This window comes from Oxyura jamaicensis, chromosome 1 (genome assembly GCF_011077185.1).
Source record: "Oxyura jamaicensis isolate SHBP4307 breed ruddy duck chromosome 1, BPBGC_Ojam_1.0, whole genome shotgun sequence".
Taxonomy (NCBI): domain Eukaryota; kingdom Metazoa; phylum Chordata; class Aves; order Anseriformes; family Anatidae; genus Oxyura; species Oxyura jamaicensis.
In genome coordinates, this window is record NC_048893.1 from 9,309,832 (window position 1) to 9,332,926 (window position 23,095).

Here is a 23,095-nt window from a genome sequence, read left to right on the forward strand (position 1 = left end):
AAATACCAGAGGATTTCTAAGGTGGAGCATTAATTATTTTTTATTTTATTTTATTTTTTTTTAAGGGAAATTTCACTTATGTGTCAAGGACCATTCTTATTGATAGGATTAGACTGTGAGATGTATGGCAGTTTTTACTGAGGCTTAATTCCCTTTCTCTGATTTGTGTTGCAGATTTCCAAGTTCCAATGTACTTTAAAATATGACAGTTCACAAATTTCCATCCCAATTTGACTAACTAGATAGAAGAGAATAGTTCAGTTGCTATAAAGATCATCGAGTTCTGCTGCCTGATCTCTCTGACTGGATTTACAAAGTCATGGACAGAAACCTGACAGATTTTTCTAATTCATAATCCTTAGTTCAGGCTGTGCCAAGACAGTGAGTACTGCTTGAGCTCCCAGGATAGGGTGTCTGGGGAACTGGAAACACTGATTTGGGCAGCCTTAGCATGGCACTAGGGAGCCTACTGTCTCTGTGAATCCAAAAGTGATATTAGACTGCCATTAATATCACTCAGCAGATGTTCTGAAAAATTATTTTTTTATTTTATCAGTGAAGGAACTTGAAAGAATAAGTTCTTCAACTGCAATTTTTCAACATTACTGTTAAAAATATGAGGAGTTGCTGCTAAATCCTAAATTTTAGTATCTCTTATTTGTCTAGCAGTTATGAAACCTGGATTTCTTAAAGTTGAAAAATCTTAACATTTTTTCACCAAAATCCTTTATGAAAGAGGGATATATAGAGAGGAATAAATCTTTAAGAATTAATACCTGTCCCTCAACACTTCATAAGTACTATCTCCCATAACTCAATATTAGCTAGATTCTTGATGCAGGTACACTACTAATAGTGTCAGACAAATCTCAAAGTCAGTGTACAATGCCATTGTCTTTCCACCACTACTTTCTATCACATAAGGAACTGAGGCACAAAGAGGCTAATTATCTTGCCTTTCTTCACCTGAATGGTTACAGTGGAAGCAAAACTACAGCCCTGTCTCTGAGGCCACCCTGTTCATCCCCATATCTACCAGTTTGTTATTATTGTTGGTAAGGTACAGCTGCTAGTTTGTTAAGTTGAAAATAAATAAACAAACAAATAAATAAATAAAAGGCCATTTTTTAAAACTAGGATAGATTACTGATTTTAAATGACAAATGGGGGAACTAACGCATGTATTTTATGATGTCTGAAAAACAAATATCTTACCTAATCTTGTTATGATGTTTTCCTTTTCAAATCACAACGGAAAGAAGGGTACCCTGAGAGATGTGATTCATCTCATTCTAAATAGGTGTCAGTTGAGATGAACCATCCTAAAAGAAGCCTGCCTTTCTTCATTCATTAGCTACTCAAAATTCCTAGACAGCTAACAAGACAAGATGCTTACTTTTAAACACCTCAAAATTGTCTTATTGACTAAAGGCCTAAAGCAAGGCAAAACTAAAAGGGTGACTTTTCAGTTGTTGTTGTTGTGCATGACAGTTCTTTACTGCAGAGATGTATACTTTATGCTCTTTCTTTATTGTTTTAAATATGCTCAAAATTTTATGAAAAAATAATACTCTTGTGCATTTTCATCTTTGGTTCAGATTACAAATCTGCTCCACATACTTTCTACTGTGGTCCTACACCTAAGGATGTGCTGCTCTATGTCAGGAATTTGTACAAATATCAAAATAACCTCTACAAAAAGATTAGCAAATGTTGGTTTAAAACAAATTGTTCTAATATTTAGAATTCCACAGTTCTGACAAAAGGGAATTTTCTGAAGGGAAAATATTTTTCTGCCTCATGAGAAATAAAGAGTTTCTTAATCTCTGTGAATAGATTACTGTTCCCTATAGCAAAACCAATACCTCTTGAAGACATTACATAAAATATTTTTTCCTGAATTAGTTAACTGGAACATTTAGTCAAATTTCTCCAGGAGTATTTATTTATTTATTTGATCAAATACTAGGGCCCCTATTTCCATCTCAAAATATGCCATTAAATCTTTAAAACATCTGTCTATACTGTAATTTAAGATCTGCCTTATACCCTTGAACTTCTGCAATACCAAATTACTGCTATGGCTGATAAAAATGTCCATGAAATGATGGAAAATATGAGAAACAAACAAAAAGAAGCCTCCTTTTCTGACAAGAAATAAAGTTAGGAAACTGTACGTTACTACCATATCTTAGCATGGCTTTGGTCTTTCACCTCTACCTGCATTAGCATAAAAATTAAAGTTGACTTTCTAATAATTTTTTCTTCCTGTAAAAATATGAGATAAAGGTAAAGAATTACTTAATATTTTTTTTCTAGCTAAAAAGTTCCACACATTTTAAAAGAGTTTTTAAATAGTTTAATTAATTATGCCTAACTGAAAACTCAATACATAACAGAAAAAAATAACTCAGCTTGAATTAGAAGATGATCAAAGGGCTGGAGCACCTCTCCTACAAAGACAAACTGTGGTAGTTGGGGCTGTTCAGCCTGGAGAAGAGAAGGCTCCGCGGAGACCTCACAGCGGCCTGCCAGTGCCTAAGTGGGAGCTACAGGAAAGCTGGGCAGGGACTCTTTGTCAGGGGATGCAGTGACAGGACAAGGAGTGATGACTTTACCCTGAAAGAGAATAGGTTTAGATTAGATATAAGGAGGAAATTCTTTACTCAGAGGGTGTTGAGGCACTGGCACAGGTTGCCCAGAGAAGCTGTGGATGCCCCATCCCTGGAGGTGTTCAAGGCCAGGTTGGATGGGGCTTTGTGCAACCTGGTCTGGTAGGAAATGTCCCTGCCCATAGCAGGGGGACTGGAACTAGATGCTCTTTAAGGTCCTTTCCAACCCTAACCATTCTATGATTTAATGATCATGGATTTAACTTACCTACTAGCATTATGAAGAGTATAATTTCCCAGATAATAATAGTATGTGTACAGTAGCAAAATAGCAAAATATGGGGAGGAGATGAGAACTGCATACCTCTGGCCAGAAGCTTGTATTTAGTTTTCATAGTTTTCAGGTTAGATGACTCTGACAAGGTAAGAGTGAGTAAATTCTACTTTATATTTGAATAATCACATAGTGTAAAAGCTATAAAATGATCCTTAGGGATGATTACCCTAGGGGATGATTATTTGACAGAGTGACTCCTATTAGAGCACATCAAGTAAAGATCTCACTCTGTCCTTTATGACAGAGTGGTATTTTAAGGTCTGAAGTCATTCTCATTAAGAAGGCTTAACTTTTTACAAAAATTTTTTTTTTTTTTTTTTTTTTTTTTTCACTGTGAGTAGCAAAAACATTTCTGTTCTTTTTTATACATGACTTTACATGTCATTGTCATCCAATGCATAACAATGGCCTTTGCTCATTCCTAGCCCTCTTTGAATGTTCAAATGATAGCAATAATTCCAGTATTTTCTGGATTAGACTCTAATCCCTTCATGGTAACATTGCTGTAGACCAGACAGGGCTGAATCAAGCAAGGGTAGACCCCCCAGGTCAGTACATATCTGTATGAGAAGAACCTTTGTTTTCAGTAAGCCCCAACACAGTAACCTGCAGGCTAGGCCCTGGAATTTGCATTCCGTCTGTCCTGATTGTCAAAAGCAGATATAACAGTTTTTCTTTCAGATTAGTGTTCTGTCTCTGCTGTGCATTCTAACTAAACCCTTTCTCTCATACCTGTCTCATAAGGACCAGAATGCATGTGTCCAGGTGATTTGTCCAGAGAGTAAGAGATGATAGATACTGAGTCTTCTTTAATTTATCTTTTGGGTTCTTAAGTTGGCAAATACGTGATGGTTTTGGAGGTGCCTTCTGCACACTTTCAGAAGATAATAGATGTGATCTTCTATTTCTCTACCCTGTACCTGTGAGTTACTAGATAACATTGCTGGGTTATTCGTTGTCCTTTTTTGAACTTATCTTCAGGTCTCATGTCCTCTGTCCTGTTCTTTGTCTTTGTGCCATTATTTCCTTCTGGCTTTAGCCCGTCCTTTGTCAGTCCTTTGCTACAGTGTGGCTGTGTGCTGTCTTTTTTAATTTTTTTTTTTTTTTTCCCAAGCTTAGTCCTGAGGAGACACATGTAAACGCATTGGGATCTTGATGATCTGCAAGCCAATGTGCCATGAATCTCCTATTCCTTCCTCCATCATTCCTTCTGGGAGTCCTACATGTGTAGATTCCTGTTCATATTCAATTTGCACTAGTTATAAATCTTATATTACATAGCTCTGCACGAGAAGATGAGACCCTGATCTGAATGAGTTTCTCTCTCCTGACTCAGTTTTACTTGCCACTTGAGTGGCAACTGAAACGGCACAGAGCACTATCTGCATTTTCTTTGATGTAGCAAAGACAACTGGTCTGAACCCAGTGTGTCCTGCATTTGTTTGTTTGTTTGTTTTTTCATTATTGAGAGATATTTTGGTTGAGGAAAGAGAAGCAATGGAGAAGAGAGAGCAGAAAGAACAGAGTGTCAGGTATAAGTTCGCCATTGGCATGCCTACAGACCAGTGCTACTGGGGCTGGAGAGTCAGGGTCACTCTTGGATCCATGATGCTGAACTTCATGTTGGCAGAGATTATCCTTGTTAAAGGAAAAACCAGGCCATGGGTACTTAAGCAAAAGTCAATGGGCCTCTTCCTGCATGAGATGTGGGTAATATGAGGCGTGATTGCTTTTTTTTTTATTTATTTGGAGGTACATATTTTAACACTAATAAGTTATGCTAGTTTACATTTAACCTGAACAAATGTGCTTGGAGTCTTACTGTTTTGTCGATACAATGGTGTTTTATATAGATTTTGACATGTTTGCTGTAGTAATTTACACTCTTAAGGAGACTAGAAAATACCTATCACAAAGAGAGAGTAACTTTTCAGACACGCACTAACTTCCACAGCAATTGTGTCCTTGCACTTCATAACATCTCTCTTGCCCCTTCAAAAGAAAACTTCAAAACTAAACATCACTGGAGCAAGTGCTGTTCTCAAGTCCAACCAATAGCAGCTGGACTAAGAAACTGCACTCTTCTAAATGAGAATAGTTTTGTCCTCAAGAATGGAAATGAAAAAATCCAAAAACCTCACAATATTATTGAGTTCTATATATGCCAATTCTGATAAATATAGGATGCAGACAGGGATATACTAGTTGAAATTCATAATTGACATTAAACCCCTCTGAAAATAATGTTATTATGGCATGGAATAATCAGATTTTTATGTATTTAACATTTATGAAGGAGACACAAAAGAGAAATTCCTCCCGTTTCATTGTTTGTACTGATCTCTAGGTGACCTTGAATTAAACAAACTTTTTCATTGTACCACATGTATATTAATTATGAAGTGCATTTGGGAAAAAAAAAAAAAAAAGCATAATGCTTTGAAAAAAAGATTTAGTTTGACAACGCAATGCTATAATGAAGTGTTTAAGATTTTCAGTTAAATTAAAGCTCTACATGAAGCTCATCTCAGGCAAAATTATAATTTTTCATATAACACTGCAAGGAAATAACTACAGTATATGTTATAGTTTCTATGAAGAATATGTTTTGAAAAACATTTTGTTTTTCTGAAACATAGAGTGATAATAGTTACTATTCACCACAGCATTTTATTTAGCATGGTATAACCAATCATCTATCTGTAACTCTAGTCTATTATCTATATAATCTATTATCTTATTAATCTATGAAGGTAGAGTATTGGTGAAACTCTTTATCATAAGCAGTAAGACTCTTACTTTTAACTTGTCAAGAACTTCAGTTCAGGTCACATGTACATCCACATCATCACTTTTTCCCTAGCACAGCTCAAACTGAAGGGTGGCCTATAATACCATGTTCTAATTACATATATTTAGAAATCTGAAAGCTGACTATGAATTAGAGAAAAGTTTAGGACAATGTTGATAACCTCAGCTGTACTCATTTGTGGTGTACTGCATGGTTGCCTGTAGATGCTAAGTACACCCCAGATGCATGGTTGATTTACTCTGGCTGTACTTTTATGAGTATTATTTGGCAGTAGCAGAATAACAACTGTGAGGCATAGGCAGAACCATTTCTATCATCTTTATCTGATGAACATGTCCATTTTTTAATAATTGCGAGTGTTGTCTATATAATAATTATTGTAGTAATGGAAAATATTCAGCCTTTATATGAATGATGAATGGATGAGGAAGCTAAGGTGTCTTCAAAAAAACAATGAGTTTTGGTGTGATTCATGCCTAGCAGTACAAGGAAATACATTAACACATTGACTTTCATCAACCTATTTTTAACCATTAGAAAGGTTTAGAAATTAAAGGAAAATAACTGAAGAAAACAGACCATGAAGTAATTTAGTGTTGAATGTCAGACTGCAGTTGATCCTGTTTCTTCGTGTTCTCTGTGCACATTTAACTTTTATAGCACTTTCTGGAATTTCAAAGTAATATTTCTGAATTCAATTCTATGAAATGGATAGACATTAACATTTACATTTTACTGACAGAAACATCTAGCCTAGAGAGCCCTATTTTCTCTTCCACTGTGGACATTAGACAGACCAGTGAAAAAATAAAACAAAATGACTTATTTATTTTTCATAAAAATAAACCAGGCAAACTATGAAGAAGCAGAGAATAAACCCCAACAATCTGCATATATAACTACAGCATAACTAAGACCAGCGGAACTATTCTAATATTGTAATGGCTTACTTAAATTGCAGTAGGAGAGCAATTCTGAGACTTAAAAAAAATAAACTTCTATACATGTATTGTCTGATTTTTTCTAAGTAAGTACTAACTCTTAGTGACAGCACTTCTGAGGCACTTTGGGTATACTGAATAGAAGGCACTGCAATATAGTATTGTAGAAAATATAACTAAGATGAACTTTATAATAGTGTTCATTGTGATACAGATTGAAATAAAATTCAAGAGATGTTCAGTGGCTCAGTTTAGTATTTCTCTATTTGAAGTAACTATGATGGGACTCATACTCAGTGAAGTAAGATCCTTTGATGATTTTCACATTCCTTTCAATTTAAAATCTAATCATGCAGTCAGCTCATGTCTTAAAAGCAAATCTGAAGAGGACAGTAAATGTGAAAAATAGCTGAAAATGCATGGAAACAGGGATATATATGTGTCTTTCAGTTGACAGTCAGAAACTATAATACTAAGACCTATTTTGTTTGCATATTTTATAATTTTGTTGTGCTTTTTTAGGATAGGAATGTTATGTATACAATGATATTCAGTTAAACAACACAGCTTTATCACCCAGGCAATGGACTGAAGGATGCATTTATTGAGAGCACCCAAGCAGAGTACAAGCTCTTCAAATATATATATCCTTGCAAATCTTCAAGAAGCAAGATATATTTCTGCCCTTGATCACTATGGAGGAAACAGATAAAAAAGAAATTATTCAAGAATTTTGGAATATATGTAGGAACAGATGCTATGATCTTTCCAAATCCAGGCCATGCCCAACCCAAAAATACATTTGTCTATTTTTTAAAAATTATTATGATCCAACCACCCTAAACATCTTTGATACTTTAGTTTCTTAGTTTGCTCTGCCTTACCTTTTTTTCAGTAATGCTTTCATACCATATAGTCAGCTTTTCTCTCAAGGCTGCAGGATAAATAACAAAAACCTCTCCAGACAACTCTGTCTGAACTCACGGGATATAAATAACTGATAACTTCATAGTTCTGTGGAGTAAATGAAAATAACAGTGTTCAAGAGTGCTTATCATCTTAATACAAAGCCAAGGAATTCACCAGTTACAGAGAAGGAAGATAGTAGTAGCTCTTCTGCCTTAGATATTTTGAAGCAGCCACATAAGATATTTGCATCTTTGCCATATTGTTTCTGTGGATAAATCATTTATGTTCTCAAGTCTAACAACTTCACTGAAATTCACGTCAGAGAAAAAGTAGTCATCTACCTGGTATTATCATGGAGCTTATGATTTTGCTGAAAAATATTCTGAATATGAAAACACAGTATTATAAATAGTGAAAGGTTGTGGCTCTGAATCTTTCCTGTTACAGGCATTTGAGGGAAGCAATCATTTCTACACACGTTCTGAAGTCTGAATCACTCCTGGTGTAGTCACAGGAAACTTTGGTCCAAAGCTGTTTTACAGCCAGTACCTATTAATCTCATTTTTTAAAATCATTTTTTATTAAAAAAAAAAAAAAAAAAAATTGAATCAATGCTTTGCATAAGTGCAAACCAGCAGTAATGTTAATGGAGTACACAGAACCAGTGGTTATACTACAGTTGTCCATTTTGTCAGCTCTCAGATCTTGCGTACTGTTTTCTTTTAAATAGGATGACAGATGATCAGTTTAATTAATTCTTGCTTAATGAGGGAAGAGCCTATCCAAAGGAACTATAATAAAGTATCTGTACAAAAAGTAAGAGAACAGTGAAAAAATGTTTTAAAGTTTCTCCTATATTCTGTGGTCCATTATACTGTATTCAATTATATCTAACTTCTAACACTGAATGTAAACCAACATATTAAAAGAAGCTATGAGATCTAGACACACACAGAGTTTAATAATGGAATTAATTTCAGATTATTTAATATTGCAAACTTTTTCATTGTCACTTAATATTTCCTGGATTTGTGAAAAAAGCTACTCAAAACAAACAAACAAACAACAAACAAACAAACAAAAAACACTCAGAGCACATCAGTCAATTCATGGGGCTGCATTCTGAACTTTTTCTGATCCAAAATAACATCCCTGGAATTGGTTATTTCTCCTTTTTTTGATACGTAAACCTACAGCTTTGGATAAAGCATTAACATAGTCCATATAGCAAAATTTAACTATTTTACATAGAATCACAGCTGAGGCTCGAAGGCATCTCTGGAGATCTTCTAGTTCAAGCACAGTCATCAAAAGCAAATTGCTCAGGTCTGTGTCCCATTGTGTTTTGAACACCTCCAAGGATGGAGACTCCACAGCCTCTCAGGTCAAAATCTTGCAATACTTTGTATTTCAAACTTATGAAAGCATTAAATAGTGCAGCTTGCAAACCTATGAAAGTTTAAAAGTACATAATTTTATACAAGCAGCTGAACATCAGTGGTGAGCTGCATTTTGCACAATTCAACTGAGCAGCTGTAAACATAGCAGAAGACTGAGCAGTGAGCAAAGCCAACATAGTCCTTGCTGTTATGTAAGATTTTTTTCTAACATCTGCTCCACATCTGCATCCATATGATGCTTACAAATCTAAATAGCCAGCAATTAGAGAACTTAGCTCTTTAGCATAGACAATAAAAATTATCAGCAGAAGATTCCCATTTTGAAGTGTATGGCCAGTCCAGGAAAGTTTCAGTACTCCAGCTCCTCATAGATGGATATAGGGTTACTCAGGCTCTTGTGAACTTATATATCATGTCCTAAATTAAATTCTGGCCCTAGGTTTTATCCCAAGCTCATCTTTTTTTCCCATGTTATTAAAACTTTCTACACAGAGTTTTTTACTTTTCCCTAAAATGTCATAGATCTGTCCAGGATCAGCAAAGCATGCTGAATGCTCTACAAGGACTGCAGGTAATTATTTCAAGTACCTTCATCCCCAGGCTGATCAAACCTACTTCTGAATAGTCCCTGACTCCCTGCTATTACAAACAGATTTTAAGTTTCACCAGTACTTAACTTCCATTTCACAAGCTGTCAAATAACTAGTCAAACTGTCAGAAAAAATAAAAATAATAATAAAAAAAGAAATAATTTCTGCAGAGTTTTCATTTTTTATTGTTATTAGTGAACAAATAATTGGCCTATTTTAGGTGGTACAAAAAAAAGCTAAGACTTTACCAGTTGTTAAAAAGAGTCTGGCAATCTTGAACAGTGTAAACATTAAATTATTAAAAAGTATGGTATTACAGTGTAAGACATCAAAATTCTAATTTCTCCTTCCTGTGAGGGTTTTGATGAAATGCGGGTCCCTTCCTTGTTTCCACAGCACAAGCACTGTCCCTTTTCCAGGAGCAAACTTTTAGCTTAACGACCGAGAGCAGCAACTAGAACAAGTGCAGGAGACGTTGAAGTACTGTCCTTATAAATAAGGACAGAATGGCTATACTGTTTCAGAAGAAAAGTACATTTAGATTTTGATCATGTTCCAACTGTGGCCAGTGGCAGATTCATATGGAAGAATATATGAACATGATAGGCAAAGATAGGATGTGTTTGCCATTTTTGATACAGTATGACTGTAGTAAGTTTTTGAAGGGAAAGGCTTGTATTAATCCAGCAAAATTTGGATATCTTCATAACAGTTATGCATGTATGAGTCTCCCTCTCTGGAATAATTATTTTGTAATCAGTGGAAAATAGTATATTTATTTTGATTCCAAGTTCTAAATCTCACCATGAAGTAGATTTCAAAAGGATTGAGCAAATAGTATTTCAGCACGTGTAGTAGAGTAGAGTGGAGATCCTGATGTATAAAGCTGATTTGCAGAATGTTGGGGCTGATATTTCTAAAAATAAGGCGTAGCTCACTCGCATTGCAAGAAGTAACTGTCCCAATTATTACTAATAATTAATAATGAAAGAAGAAAGATGCAAGAAGATGTGGATTCAATTACCAGGGTAATTACTAGTTCTTCCTCAGTCAGTAGAGTTGCCGTGGAGCAATGTATGATTTCTCATCTTCCTGGTTTTGTTTGTTTTTGTTTGTTTGCTTGTTTGTTTTTGTCTGCTAAGCACAGGTGATTTGAAGCATACAAAGTCTTGGAAATGTGTATTTGTTATGGCTACTAAGGACTATTTACAGAATGTGACTGTTTTTTAGGCGAAAACCTTTATCACCACTCACTCAGTGATTCCTAGTACCTTTTTACTCTTTCTGTTATTAGACTAACATTACCTCTTAGCGTTTTCTTTGTAGCACTTTTTATTTTTTTTATTTTTTTTCCTGAAGGAGAATTTATTATTTAGCAGTAGCTCCTTAAGAACAACAACAACAACAAAAAGGCAATCTGCTTCTTGTCTAAAAACATTTTTCTTAGGCTCAAGGGCTATCAGTCAGAACAATTAAATCATGTTTAAATAGCTTTGATTTTAAACATTTGCAAATGCACAAGGCAGACAGTAAAAGATTTACCCTTATACTGACAGTGTTAAATGGATCTCTGCATGAGCCAAGGCTATTGAGATTCAATTTCCTTTCAGTTTGCTTCTTTGTTCAGATGTGCTTGGTCAAGTGAGTTACTGTGGTGTACTTTGTAGTGAAACTCTCACTGGTGGAAATGAGAGTAGATTTCCTCATCCCAGCACTGTAGCAGTGCTCTGCTGGACTCTTCCTGCTGGTCTTTTAAATTAAAACAACCCAGTGATGATAGCCTTATGGACACTTAGCTGGGTACTTTTCCTTCAGAAGCCATGCAGGCAGGATGTGGTAAAACTAGGATGGTGTCTGTCTGCATTTTGTCAGCAAAGCTCTTCTTTTAGAGAAGGATGTTATTCACCTTCTCAAACATCTAAAACTTTCCAGTTTTATTTTTGTTCATTGCCAGTAATACATGGAAGTGGTGGATTGCTTTGTCTTATTTAAGAAGTTCTTACTATTGTACTCAACATCCGATGTCACGGTGGCTTTGTGAGGGCACACACTGACAAGAAAATGAAAATAATTTCAGTTCCTTCCTTTCTAGAAGCCTTCTAAAGACAGTGCATGCTGTTATATTTTTGTGGTGGAAAACAGGGGGAACTGCATTTATTCATAATTACTGTTGCTTTATTCCACAGGAACTGAGCTTAAAACCAGATCTGCTCTAACAAGCAAAAGCAAGATCACGCTTCTGAATAATGGCTGGTGAATAAAAGGAGCTAAATTTTAGAGAAAGATAAATCTATTTTGGCAGTAAGCAGCTGGCTTTACTGCCTTCTGAGCATCACTTTTTAGTCATTCTGCACAGTTTGTATTTATGTAAACTGACTGCTGTGAACAAGTTGCTAAATTTTTACTGAGAAAAGTTGTGAGCAAATCTGGTATTTCAAATCCTAAATAATGGAATTCTACAGAAAATGCTATAATATGAAGTTACAGTCTTTATTTCTCATTTTCTTTCATTGTCGAATAATTTAATTTGTTTTATTCCATAAACAATTCTCATTACATTTTCTTTAACAACAGGTTTTCTTATAAGTTTATTTCCACATTTCACTTCATTATTTTTCCCTTTTGTTATATGCAACATCACAGGATTTTGAAATAAAAATATAACCCAGGTGAAGACTTGATTTTATCTGTGTAAGTGGTAGCAAGCTAAGTGTTTGTGGTTTTCCTTGCTGTGTGGATGATGTGGTTTTCAGCTGTTTTGTAATACATTATTTTTAGTGGAATATTAAGAATTTAATATCTTTCCCCATTAAGCATTTTTTTTACCTCTAGAGCCTGAAAGTTGGATTTTGACATTCTTATGTGCATTAGTGAGAGGTTAATTCCTTTGGAGCCATCCTTTTGACTAACTATTCAAAACATGAATGCAGCTCTCAAAACTTGAATTGTAACTCCCAGATATGAATCTGCACTTTTTTATAAGCATTTTACTGTAATCAAAATATTTCTCATCAGAATACACCTCATGATATATAGAGGGACTGATTCTTCAAATACTGGGTGTTAAACTTCCTTGTAATGTGTGCTTCCTCCATACCAAGTCTCCTGGCACGGTCCTGGGACACAACAGATTAGATCATTTTTTTTCAGCCTGTTTATTATAGCTTTGTTCATATCTTTCAGAATTTGTTATGGTTAGCTATTTTGACAGTTTCTTCATTAGAAATTATATGGAGGTAAAATGTAAATATACATATAAACGTATGTTTCCTGGCTGGTATTTGAAATGTGGAGGTAAATTTTCATTTAAAATCAGTTAGCCCAACTGCTTTCATCCAATTGTATTTTTTTAAGGGACAAAGTAGAGAAAATGCATTTGAATTATCAAATCATATTTACAAATTTAGTCTCATTTTGATGCTCAGATTCTCAACAGCTATTTGCCATTGGACTGAACTGTCTACAGTTATCTTCCAAGACCATGGCTGGCCAGGAAATGTCTGACATATAAAATGATTTGGTTTCTTGACATTTTGGTAGGTGTGCATGCTTTTGAAATTGCAAAAGTTTTTCAATATCATGCAACCCAGACTGCACACAGTGCATGTATATTTTGAATTAGAAGGAAATACATCTCCTAACTTGTTTAAACAGGTAAATTGTAGTTGATGGGACACTAACATTTAACAACATCATCTGTGTGAAAAGAAAGGGTTTTGATAATGTGTTGTGCCACTTAAGCCACTTTCACTGAATGTCACATCAAATCTTCTTGTCTAAGCAGTCTATCTGATACCTTGGTCAAAATCTGAGCACTTGACCTTATGCTGTTTTGCCATCTTAGGAATGCAGGTGCTGGAGTGGAATGGCATCCCTTTGACTGGAAAAACCTATGAAGAAGTCCAGAGTATTATTATTCAACAAAGTGGGGAAGCAGAAATATGTGTAAGACTGTGAGTTTTTCCCCATCTTTCTGTTTCCATTATTCTTTTGGCTTTTCATGGCTTTTTTTTTTTTCTTTTTTTAATTTACTGTTGTTAAGGTAAAATATTTGTTAGCATGCAGCCTCAGTATAATAATTAGTAAAAGAGTTCCGTGTGAATGTGGGAGGTCTGGTTTGTTCTTAGTTCAAATCAAGAGGAATGATCAGCTGAGGTAGATGCTAGCAATCGTACTTTTGCAAACAATGATATCTCCATTTTCAGGCCGCATTCTCCTCTCATTGAAACACATACAAACCACTGAATTTACTGGCCATTAGAAAAAGATGGTAATTTAGCACTAACTTAACTTTTACTGATAGCCTTCAGGTGAAAGTCACATAAACATCATGAGAAATGTATAAAATTGCATTCAATCCATTAAATACTTCACCCTAAAAGAACTTTTCTTCTCAGCTCTTTAACAGCACTGTATCAGCTAACAAGGGGCCATGCTTGGGAGCTGTTTTCTTTCATGAATCACTATTCATTTATCTACTTAATACAAAATGAGTGCATGAAGAGTTTCTTTTGTCTCAGGCTTCTCATTGCTTTTTTTTTAGGGACCTGAACATGCTCTCAGATTCTGAGAATCCCCAGCACCTGGAACTGCATGAGCCGGTAAAGGCAGGTGAGTAATAAGACATTGCTTGAATATTTGAGCACTGAATAGCAACTGAAAACTGGATATGATGTAAGCTGAGATAATAGCATTGTAAGCTAAGATGTTGCATCCCAAATCTTGTTAAGGGCAGAAAGAGAACCACACCTTATACACAAAGCTGAGCATTTATTTTTAGACTAACTGAAAGCTGTAACAATATAACCAAAATGAAGCCAGACACTATTATTATTAGTTCAGTTCAATCCATACTGACACAGTCTACACCATCTAATTAATACAAAGAAAATCCCAGTAACAGTACTGCAGCTAAAATTCGTTATGCAGGGAAAACATCCTGCTAACTACCCCTTTTTTTTTCTATGGTTTTATGGTCCCCCTTCTGCTGCTTCTCTGGGTCCCACAGTTGTGCTTTCTCTCCAGGGGCCTTGCAGATTCAACAGTGTCTGGAGGAATCTGCTGGAAGGAGTGATGTGATGTTTATGATGAGAGTTTTGGACTTCTCCTTGCAGGGAGGAGGATGATATTGATGACTCTTTCCTCTTCTCTTCAGGATCTGCTTGGGGCCTTTTTTATGTTTTCTAGCATGCTTTGTGCTCTGCTTTTTCCGTGCTGGTCAGCAGCTCTGCATCACACATGACTTGACTGGATATTGTACACTTTACACATGATAGATACTTGTTCTTTGTTCCTTCTGTTGGTCCTAAAATTGATTTTGCCAAGCTCCTGAGTTTACATTAGTGTCAGTACCAGTAAGTTGCTGGGAACCCTGAGGCCTCAGCTATCATCCTGTGCCCAAACCTGGCATCACTGCTGTCACCCCAGGCCTATAATCCTAGAAGCAACAGAAAGAGGTCATTCTGCAAGGCATAATTGCTGTTATTCCTTTACATCTCAAAATTACTAAGAATAGGCATAACGCCTATAACACATAGTTATGCAAGGTGAAGCATAACTAAGAGAAATTAAAGTCATAGCCACCTGCTCATTAGACAATTGCTGTTGCAGCCAGACAAGCTAAAACAAAGTTCTTAGCAAACTGGAACCAGTCCAATATAAGCAAGAGAAGTCCTGAGGCCTATGTGAGTGTGTGTCCTGTTGTGGTATTAGTCATAATCAATCTACTTTTGAACTAACATCCATGAAATAACTAGTAAAGCAGTCCATTGGCTGGCTCAATGCAGATTAAAAGAATGTTGCCTTCACCTCTGTCCAGGACAAAAGGAATTTAGTACTCTGAGGAAACTATAATACCCAGTAATCTGCAAACAAGTAAACAAATCACCAGGCATTGTCATAGCAGTGTATATGTTAGGAATAAAAACTTACATAGTTTATGTTGCCTAAACCTTAGCTGAACAAGATCAAAGACTATAGCAAAGACCTTAAACCTTTCATACTTTTGAGAATATAGAAAGTAGGCTGGGCCTTTTGTCATTTTAACTCTAAGCACTTTAAGGCACATATGGAACTTACTTGGCCTCATTTCTTTATTAAATGGAAATTGTTATCTCTAGAGCAAATTCTACCCGTTCATTGCTGGGGGTAGAGAGACAATTACAGTCTCACATAGGATGTCTCACATAGGGCTGTTTTGATTAATTTGCAGTGCTAAAGTTTTAAGATGCTTTTCTCTTTAATCTTTGTATAAATAATCTCAGGGAGCAGAATTCAGATTTATTAAATGTCCAATTGATTCAAAAAAAAAAAAAAAAAAGTTGAAAGTATAGCTTGTTACAGCAAAGTTCAGATATTGGACTAGTTCTCAGCAGTAAGCCAGCTGTGCACAGGCCAGACTTTAACAGTGTGATTTGCTCCAGTGTGATGCAGAGTGATCATCCAAATCATACTTTTTCTCAGCTGGAGAATAACCTTCTCAGAAAGGTTGTAAGATAAATAGCACTGTTTGATGGAGTTTTGAGAACAAGGATTGAAATTGAGATGTTAATGTTGTGAGGAGACATCTCTTTTATATGATTTGTCTTTTGCATCCTCAGAGTATACAAGTAGATTATATGAAAATCTGTAAAGATCATTAGCATGTCCCTGTACCATGGCAAGATGGATTTGAACGTGCTAGCAATTATCAACACAGAGCTCTCTTCCTTGAATCCAGTAGATAAAGCAAAGTCCCCGGGGGTTGATCCCAAGCAGCTGGCTGCAGAGCTCCAAAAGGTTTCCCTACAGCAGGCGCCTCTGGTTGCTTCCTCGGGAGTGGAAAAGGCATCACACGTTCATTCTGGAGCCACTTCTGCCACCTCCAGCGCTATTCCCAGCCCTGGTCAGCCTGGTTCTCCTTCAGTCAGCAAAAAGCGACATAGCAGCAAGGTATGAAACTTGCCAGTTATGCAGCAATAGCATTTTGAAGGCAATAAGAAGCTGCCTATTTACTTTCTTCTATGTAGCAAGAGCACATACTGATGAATCCATTTCCATGACAGTGATGGTTATTACTTTGAAGATACAGAATCTGGAAACAAGGAAAGGAGATTAAGTGATTTACCCAAGGTCATACAAGACTGATCTCTCTCTGAAAACAGATTCCTCAAACAATATTATTGTTTTAAATCAAAATAATTGTTCTTTTTATTATTAGTTTTTGTATCTTTTTAACTGCATCCTACATAATGATGAGGTACTGGTTTCACATAAGAAGCTGGTATCACTAAGACTGCAATTTCCCACTCGGTACTAAGTTACTGTTGAAGTGTTACAATCTGTGAATATTCACAGCAATATTAAATATTTCTCTGAAAGCCAGGGGAAGAATGAAAAATAAATTCACTGTCAAAATGTATTTTGTCACCAGATAATTCCTGTGAACTTGTTAAGCATAATATTAGATTTTCTTTACCACATCCTGTCCATTTCTCAGCTGAACTTCTTTCTCCTTGTGCTCCCACCTGCACACCTGGAGAGGACAGAGTGGGAATTTAGTAGCCTTTTTGCACAGTCAAAACTGGAAACTAGATCCTAAAGTCATCTATTACATTTTTCATTATTTTCTCAAAAAGCCTGAAACAAAAATCAATCTTGTGAAGGATGCATTTGCTTAAGAAATTTAGAAGATAGCTAAAGCTGATTGCTGTCCTGGATACTCAGCTTCTCACTGTCTTACCATTGGAAGCAAAGCTTCACATTGCAAAACAACACACTTTCTAGATATTTATTTCTCTGTATCTTTATTATTTATCTTCTTATGACTGTCAAGATTTTACAAGAAACCCATCCCTATAGGGTTACTACTGAATAGTTGTTTTCATATTTTGGTGCTGCCGAAGCTGTGACTGTGATTTGAATTACAAATGTGTTAGGTACCATACAAATGAAAAGCAGTAAATGGTGCCTGCTCACATCAGATAGCTCTTCAGTATGCTCACTTTACTTTCATGTGAGGGGAGAACACTAAAATCTCTCTCATCCAGCAAGTCAACAGAAAGGGTAAATATATTGATGTTTTCATCAGTATAGTAATTCTGACTGTTCAGAATTCCCATAGATTTTTATGAACTAATTCAGGTCTACGATACACATGTTAAATCTATATTTCAAGTTTTAGTGCATCTAACTTAAGGGATCTGTCAGAATTACATTATCATCAGGTTAATAGTTGGTTTCATCACACCTTATGCAAGATACTGTAAACATCTATGTATGAACTAGTTTGCAATCTGCTTTATGTTTACCAGTGAGAAAAATACAGTTTGAAGTACAATCCATGAGACTGGATGAATCCTGCCTTTGAAGTGCATGCAGTGCATGTAAAGGAAAGTGCAGGGCTTTTAGTGAAGATGTCACCATTCACACTGAAAGAAGTTTCATTCGGTTGATGAGTCACACTTCTAAATTCACTGAATAGTGAATAGTGTGTGGAGATACATAAATCACTGATGCATAGTGCATCCCGGAGAGGTCCCTCTCTGTGTCCACATGAGAGGACTGTTACCAGCTTTGGCACTGAAGCAGATCACCTGAAGTTAGATGCATAAATTTCATTTCCTTCTTCACAGAGGATTTAACAGTCTTTTTATGAAAACTCAGCTGTATGCTTGAAAAGATTAAAGAAAAAAAATAAATTAAAGTCTTTATGTAAGGGATACAAAAGTCAAAACTAATCAGGTAACTATTTGAAACGTTCTTTGCTTATTTCTGAAAATCATGTTGAGAGGCATTCCTTTCATAACAACCATAGCTCTTGTTGACTTGTACAGTTTTTGTTCATTGACTGCAGGCCAAGTTCATAATAGTGTTGCACTTTCTTAGAAGAGAAATCTACTCATCCTTTCCGTAATGCCTCTCTGCCTTGGGCTGAAAGCATTTCCAGGCACACTGCAGCACTGATTCTTCATTTTTGACAGTTTCATGACAGACAATATTCAAACTGCCTGTAACTTGCTTTTGCTACAGCTCTTACTTTTAGCAAGTGAAATCTTCTTTTAGATTTGCAAAACGCCAAAAGATCTATGAAAAGCTTTTGGTATAGAATATACACTCCAGAAATGTTGTAGGAGTCTCTTTGATATTCTGCAATGCATATCTCATATTTAATACTTTGTCCCATTACTACAGAGAGTGATAACGCATAATATCAGAGCCTGGCATTTACATGACTTTCACATCATGGTAATGACAACCTTTTCCATCAGGTGCAACAGCATTACAAAGTATGGGCTCTTACACAGAGTATGAGTGTGTGGGGGGAGTACCAGAAGAAATTAGAATTAAATTAGATTAGCCATTAGAGAGGAGATTTAACCTTTGGGAGCCTTGAACAGAGTATATCCTGTGCAGACCTGTCTCTTTTATTATGTAAATGCAAGATCATTCTGTGGTACAGATTACATCCAGGATATATATGTACTATAGAAAAATGTAATTGTCTTTATGTCTTGAAGAATGGATTGTTTTCTTAAATCCTCAGATCCCTTAGCTCCTGGAGAAGCCAGCAGTGAAATACTTTTTCTTTTCAAATTAATCCTCACTGAGGGCCTGATAAAGAAATATATTATTTGCATCTCTGCCTTTAAATCCGGATCCAACTTCAAAGCTGGCCCTGTTCAGAGCTGGGGGCTGGACCAGATGACTTCCAGAGGTCTCTTTCAGCCTAAATTATTCATGAAATAATAAAATAAATTATTTCTGTGAAATGTTTGAGTAGTTCTTCACAGCCAGTTTTAAATCAGCTGACATCAGAGAGAAAACAAAATATTTAATATGCCTTGTAAATGAAGACAGCCTTGTAAATGAATACAAGCTGAAAATATAATACATAATAATATAATAACAGCAAATAATGAAAAGTCACTTGGAGAACGAATGACTTTTTACATGGGCAGATACTGACAGGACAAGGGGTAATAGTTTTAAACTAAAAAAGGAGAGATTTATATTAGAGGTTAGGAGGAAATACTTCCCTCGAAGGGTGGTGAGGAACTGGCACAGGTTGCCACATAAGCTGTGGATGTCCCATCCCTTGAAGTGTTCAAGGCCGGGTTAGACAGGGTTTTGGGCAGCTTGATCTGGTGGGATGTGTCTTTACCCATGGCGGGGGTGTTGGAACTAGGTGATCTGTAAGGTCTCTCTTCCAACCCAAACCATACTGTGATTCTATGTGTTCTAAGAATACAGAGATTTAATGATGATCTAGAAATGGAGGGAGTTTAAAATGTACATTTATTCTTACAGACATGCAGGTGACAGACAGTAAAGTAACTGAACAGTTAAAGGCAACTCATTTTAATTGCCTTTGGAAGTCCCAACACAAATTCAACATGCCCTTTCCCTTTTCTCTGAACTACTTCTACAGCATCACTTATAATACACTCTGTATTATAAACAATCATCTTGAAACATTTAATTATTTTTGCTATTCACATTTCTAAAAAACGGAGCACTTAGAATATTCTGCAAAAATTTTGTAGCTGCTGCACAGCTCACTCATGTTAGTTTGTAGCATTGTCTGTATTGTTGGTACTAGTATAAGAGCTGAACTATTCTAGTGTAATAACATCTATTTGTAGATGTAAAATATGAGAAATGTAAACCATTTAAGCCTGACCTTGAAAGTTGGCATGATGGTCAGATAGGTCCCTTCCTTTGGCATAAGGAGTGAAACTCCCTCTTTTTGAGGCCTTTTGTTGGGCAGCTCAGACTGACTCACTCTGAGGAAACATTCTGACTTCAGTGACTTTCAGATGAAAACCAGGCAGGTTTGGATTGCTTTCATTTGCATTATTGTGTGGCTGGGATTTTTCTCATTATGTCTTGTCCTCAGGTCTGAGTTACTGGGGAGACGTTTCTTCATAGCTAATTTGAAAAGGGCAGTGCACCACCTTAACTTCAACATGCTTTTGTCCAGGACTTGTAGTCTCCTTGTTGTCCTTATTCAAAAACCATTCATATCCAACACCTGAGAAAATCTGTAATAACAATGAAAGTATGTGGTGATATTACAATATAAAAAAAGTAATTTTTGAGAATCTATTATTTCCAATATGCATATTTATATATAAGTGACTGTGGGCCTATGTATTTATTTGTTTATGTATTTTAATCTGGCAGCCCACTGAAGGTACGAAGTCTGCTTCCCATCCAATTACTGGAGAAATTCAGGTAAATATGGAATTCTTGATGTGTAAATTGTTGTTTCAACTGGATGATTTTCCCTGTTGAATAAGCATGCTGAAAACAATCTCCATTAAGTGATTTATTATTGAATTTCTACCCCTTGAAATGTAACTTGATTAAATAATATGAGGTGTAAGTCAGGATAGGTTTTCAGTTTCCTCTTTAAAGCTGGCTAGTGAAATACAAACAAGTACAAAAAAATGCTACTGTTCCTGAAAGTGATAAAAAGATAGTTAAAATCATTCTAATCTTTTACCTTTGTGCAGTTACTTCATCAATTCCCAGGTTTACTTCATCAATTCCCAGACTCTACTGCATACTGTATTGGTATTCTGCTAGAGTCCTTCTGGACTCTACTTACATCAAAGACTATAAGGAGTTTCTCATGGTGCAGTGTATACATTTCCATGTAATGCCAAATTAGTGATTATATTTTAAGTAAACTGATTTTACTCTATTTTTTTAAAAAACAGTGGAATCGGGAGAAGCAGAACAAATGAAAACTAATTTTCTACAGTTTTCTATCTTTTGTTTCCTGTATTTGTCTCTCTCTCTGTGATGGTTTTACTCGAGTGGGCAGCCGAGCTCCACCACAACCGCTCTCTCACTCCTCCCCTCCTCAAAGAGGAAGAGGGAGAAAAGACAACACAAAGAGCTCGAGGTTTGAGATGAGAATGATTTAATTAAGGAAAGGGGAATGGGGAGAAAGAGAAACAAAAGAAACAACAAGGCTGCGCGGAAGCACAGAGAGAAAGAAAAAAAAAGTTATTCTCTACTTCCCATCAACGAGCGATGTTCGGCCACGTCCCGGGAAGCAGGGCCTCAAAACGCGTACCGGTTGTTCAGGAGAGAGCCTCCCCCACGAGAGCCCCCCTTTTATTGCTGAGTGTGACATCAGGTGTTATGGAATATCCCTTTGGTTGGTTTAGGTCAGCTGCCCTGGTGATGTCCCCTCCCCATCAATTGCCCACCCCCAGCCTGCTGGCTCTTGGGGGCCTGGAAGGAGTTCTGATGTTGTGCCAGCACTATGCAGCAATAGACACAACACTGGAGTGATACCAGTGCTGTTCCAGCTATGAGTGCAGAGCACAGCACTGTGTGGGCTGCTGCAGGGAAAGGTGACTCCATCCCAGACAGACCCAACACACTCTCATATGTAGATATGGTCTTTCCATAGTACTATAACATCTATAATACCATAATTTGTTAGGTACCATAACACTGGTGACACTAAGCGTTTAGTGATGGATCTTGGTAGGTCAGGGTGATAGATGGATTTGATGATCTTGAAGGTCTTTTCCAGCCTAGATGATTCTATGATTCCATTTTCTATAACACACTTGCTGAAATTGGGCTCTGAGTAGTCAGTATGTGTGTAATTTCTACTGAATATACAGGCTATCGCTCAGCAGAATATCAAGTGTTCAAATTTTTACTGAATGGAATAGACCAATAGGTCTGTGTCCTTTGTTTTAACAATACTGGCAGACTGTGAAAGAATATTTTTTTTCAAGATCCAACATAGTAAAAATAAAAATAATCTTGCTATGTTTAAATGCCTTCTCTAGCTTCAAATCAACTATGACAAACACCTTGGCAACCTTATCATCCACATCCTTCAGGCAAGAAACCTTGCTCCCAGAGACAATAATGGCTATTCTGACCCCTTTGTTAAAGTTTATCTTCTTCCAGGGAGAGGGTAAGTGCAGGAGAAATTTTAACCTGAAATTTCTTTCTTTAAATTTGGGCTTGTTGCTTGTCATTAATGAAAAGAACTGAGAGTTTAATGCTCTAGAAAGCACAGGTACAACACCAGGAAAAATGGTGAATTTTTAATGGAGAGCCTGACTCTATTCCCAGGTGAATGTTTATACTTTGCTATTGACTTCAGGGGCTTCTTGATCATTTCTGTAGATTTCATCTATTCTTTTTCCCATCTTTCCATTTAAAGATTGTAATACATGGAAAATTGTGTATGAAGAGAATAACAGTCTGCTGAAAAGCAGTAAATATACGGACTTCAAAGTTCTCCCTAGAAATCTGTCTCTAACTTGTATTGAAGTGCATGAATTTGGGTTTAATGTATTGTCCTGTAATTCTGTACTACAAAAATCTACAAGCTTAGGAACAGTTTTGCAAACATGCACAATCACAGTAGTCGAGATTAATTTGAGGTTGCAGTATAATATTGAAGGTGAGAAATACGAGAAAAAAAGCAGTTATTCCATGTGTTTTATTTATTTCTTTATTTATTAAGAGCTAAGA

The 23,095-nt window shown here is 36.1% G+C and overlaps 1 protein-coding gene across 13 annotated transcripts in view; it reads left to right on the plus strand.

Annotated features, from left to right (window-relative positions):
• The window catches only part of PCLO (piccolo presynaptic cytomatrix protein), a 367,791-nt gene that overhangs the window by 261,262 nt on the left and 83,434 nt on the right, over positions 1-23,095 (plus strand). For 8 of the 13 annotated variants that reach the window (XM_035332154.1, XM_035332145.1, XM_035332137.1 and 5 more), the window contains exons 11-15: positions 13,446-13,554; positions 14,145-14,212; positions 16,320-16,531; positions 20,765-20,815; positions 22,399-22,529. In XM_035332154.1, the coding sequence (XP_035188045.1) occupies positions 13,446-13,554; positions 14,145-14,212; positions 16,320-16,531; positions 20,765-20,815; positions 22,399-22,529 (571 nt within the window). Of the gene's footprint in view, positions 1-13,445; positions 13,555-14,144; positions 14,213-14,626; positions 15,388-16,319; positions 16,532-20,764; positions 20,816-22,398; positions 22,530-23,095 lie in introns of those variants that run through there. The other 5 variants (XM_035332104.1, XM_035332179.1, XM_035332170.1 and 2 more) reach the window with 5 other exon arrangements.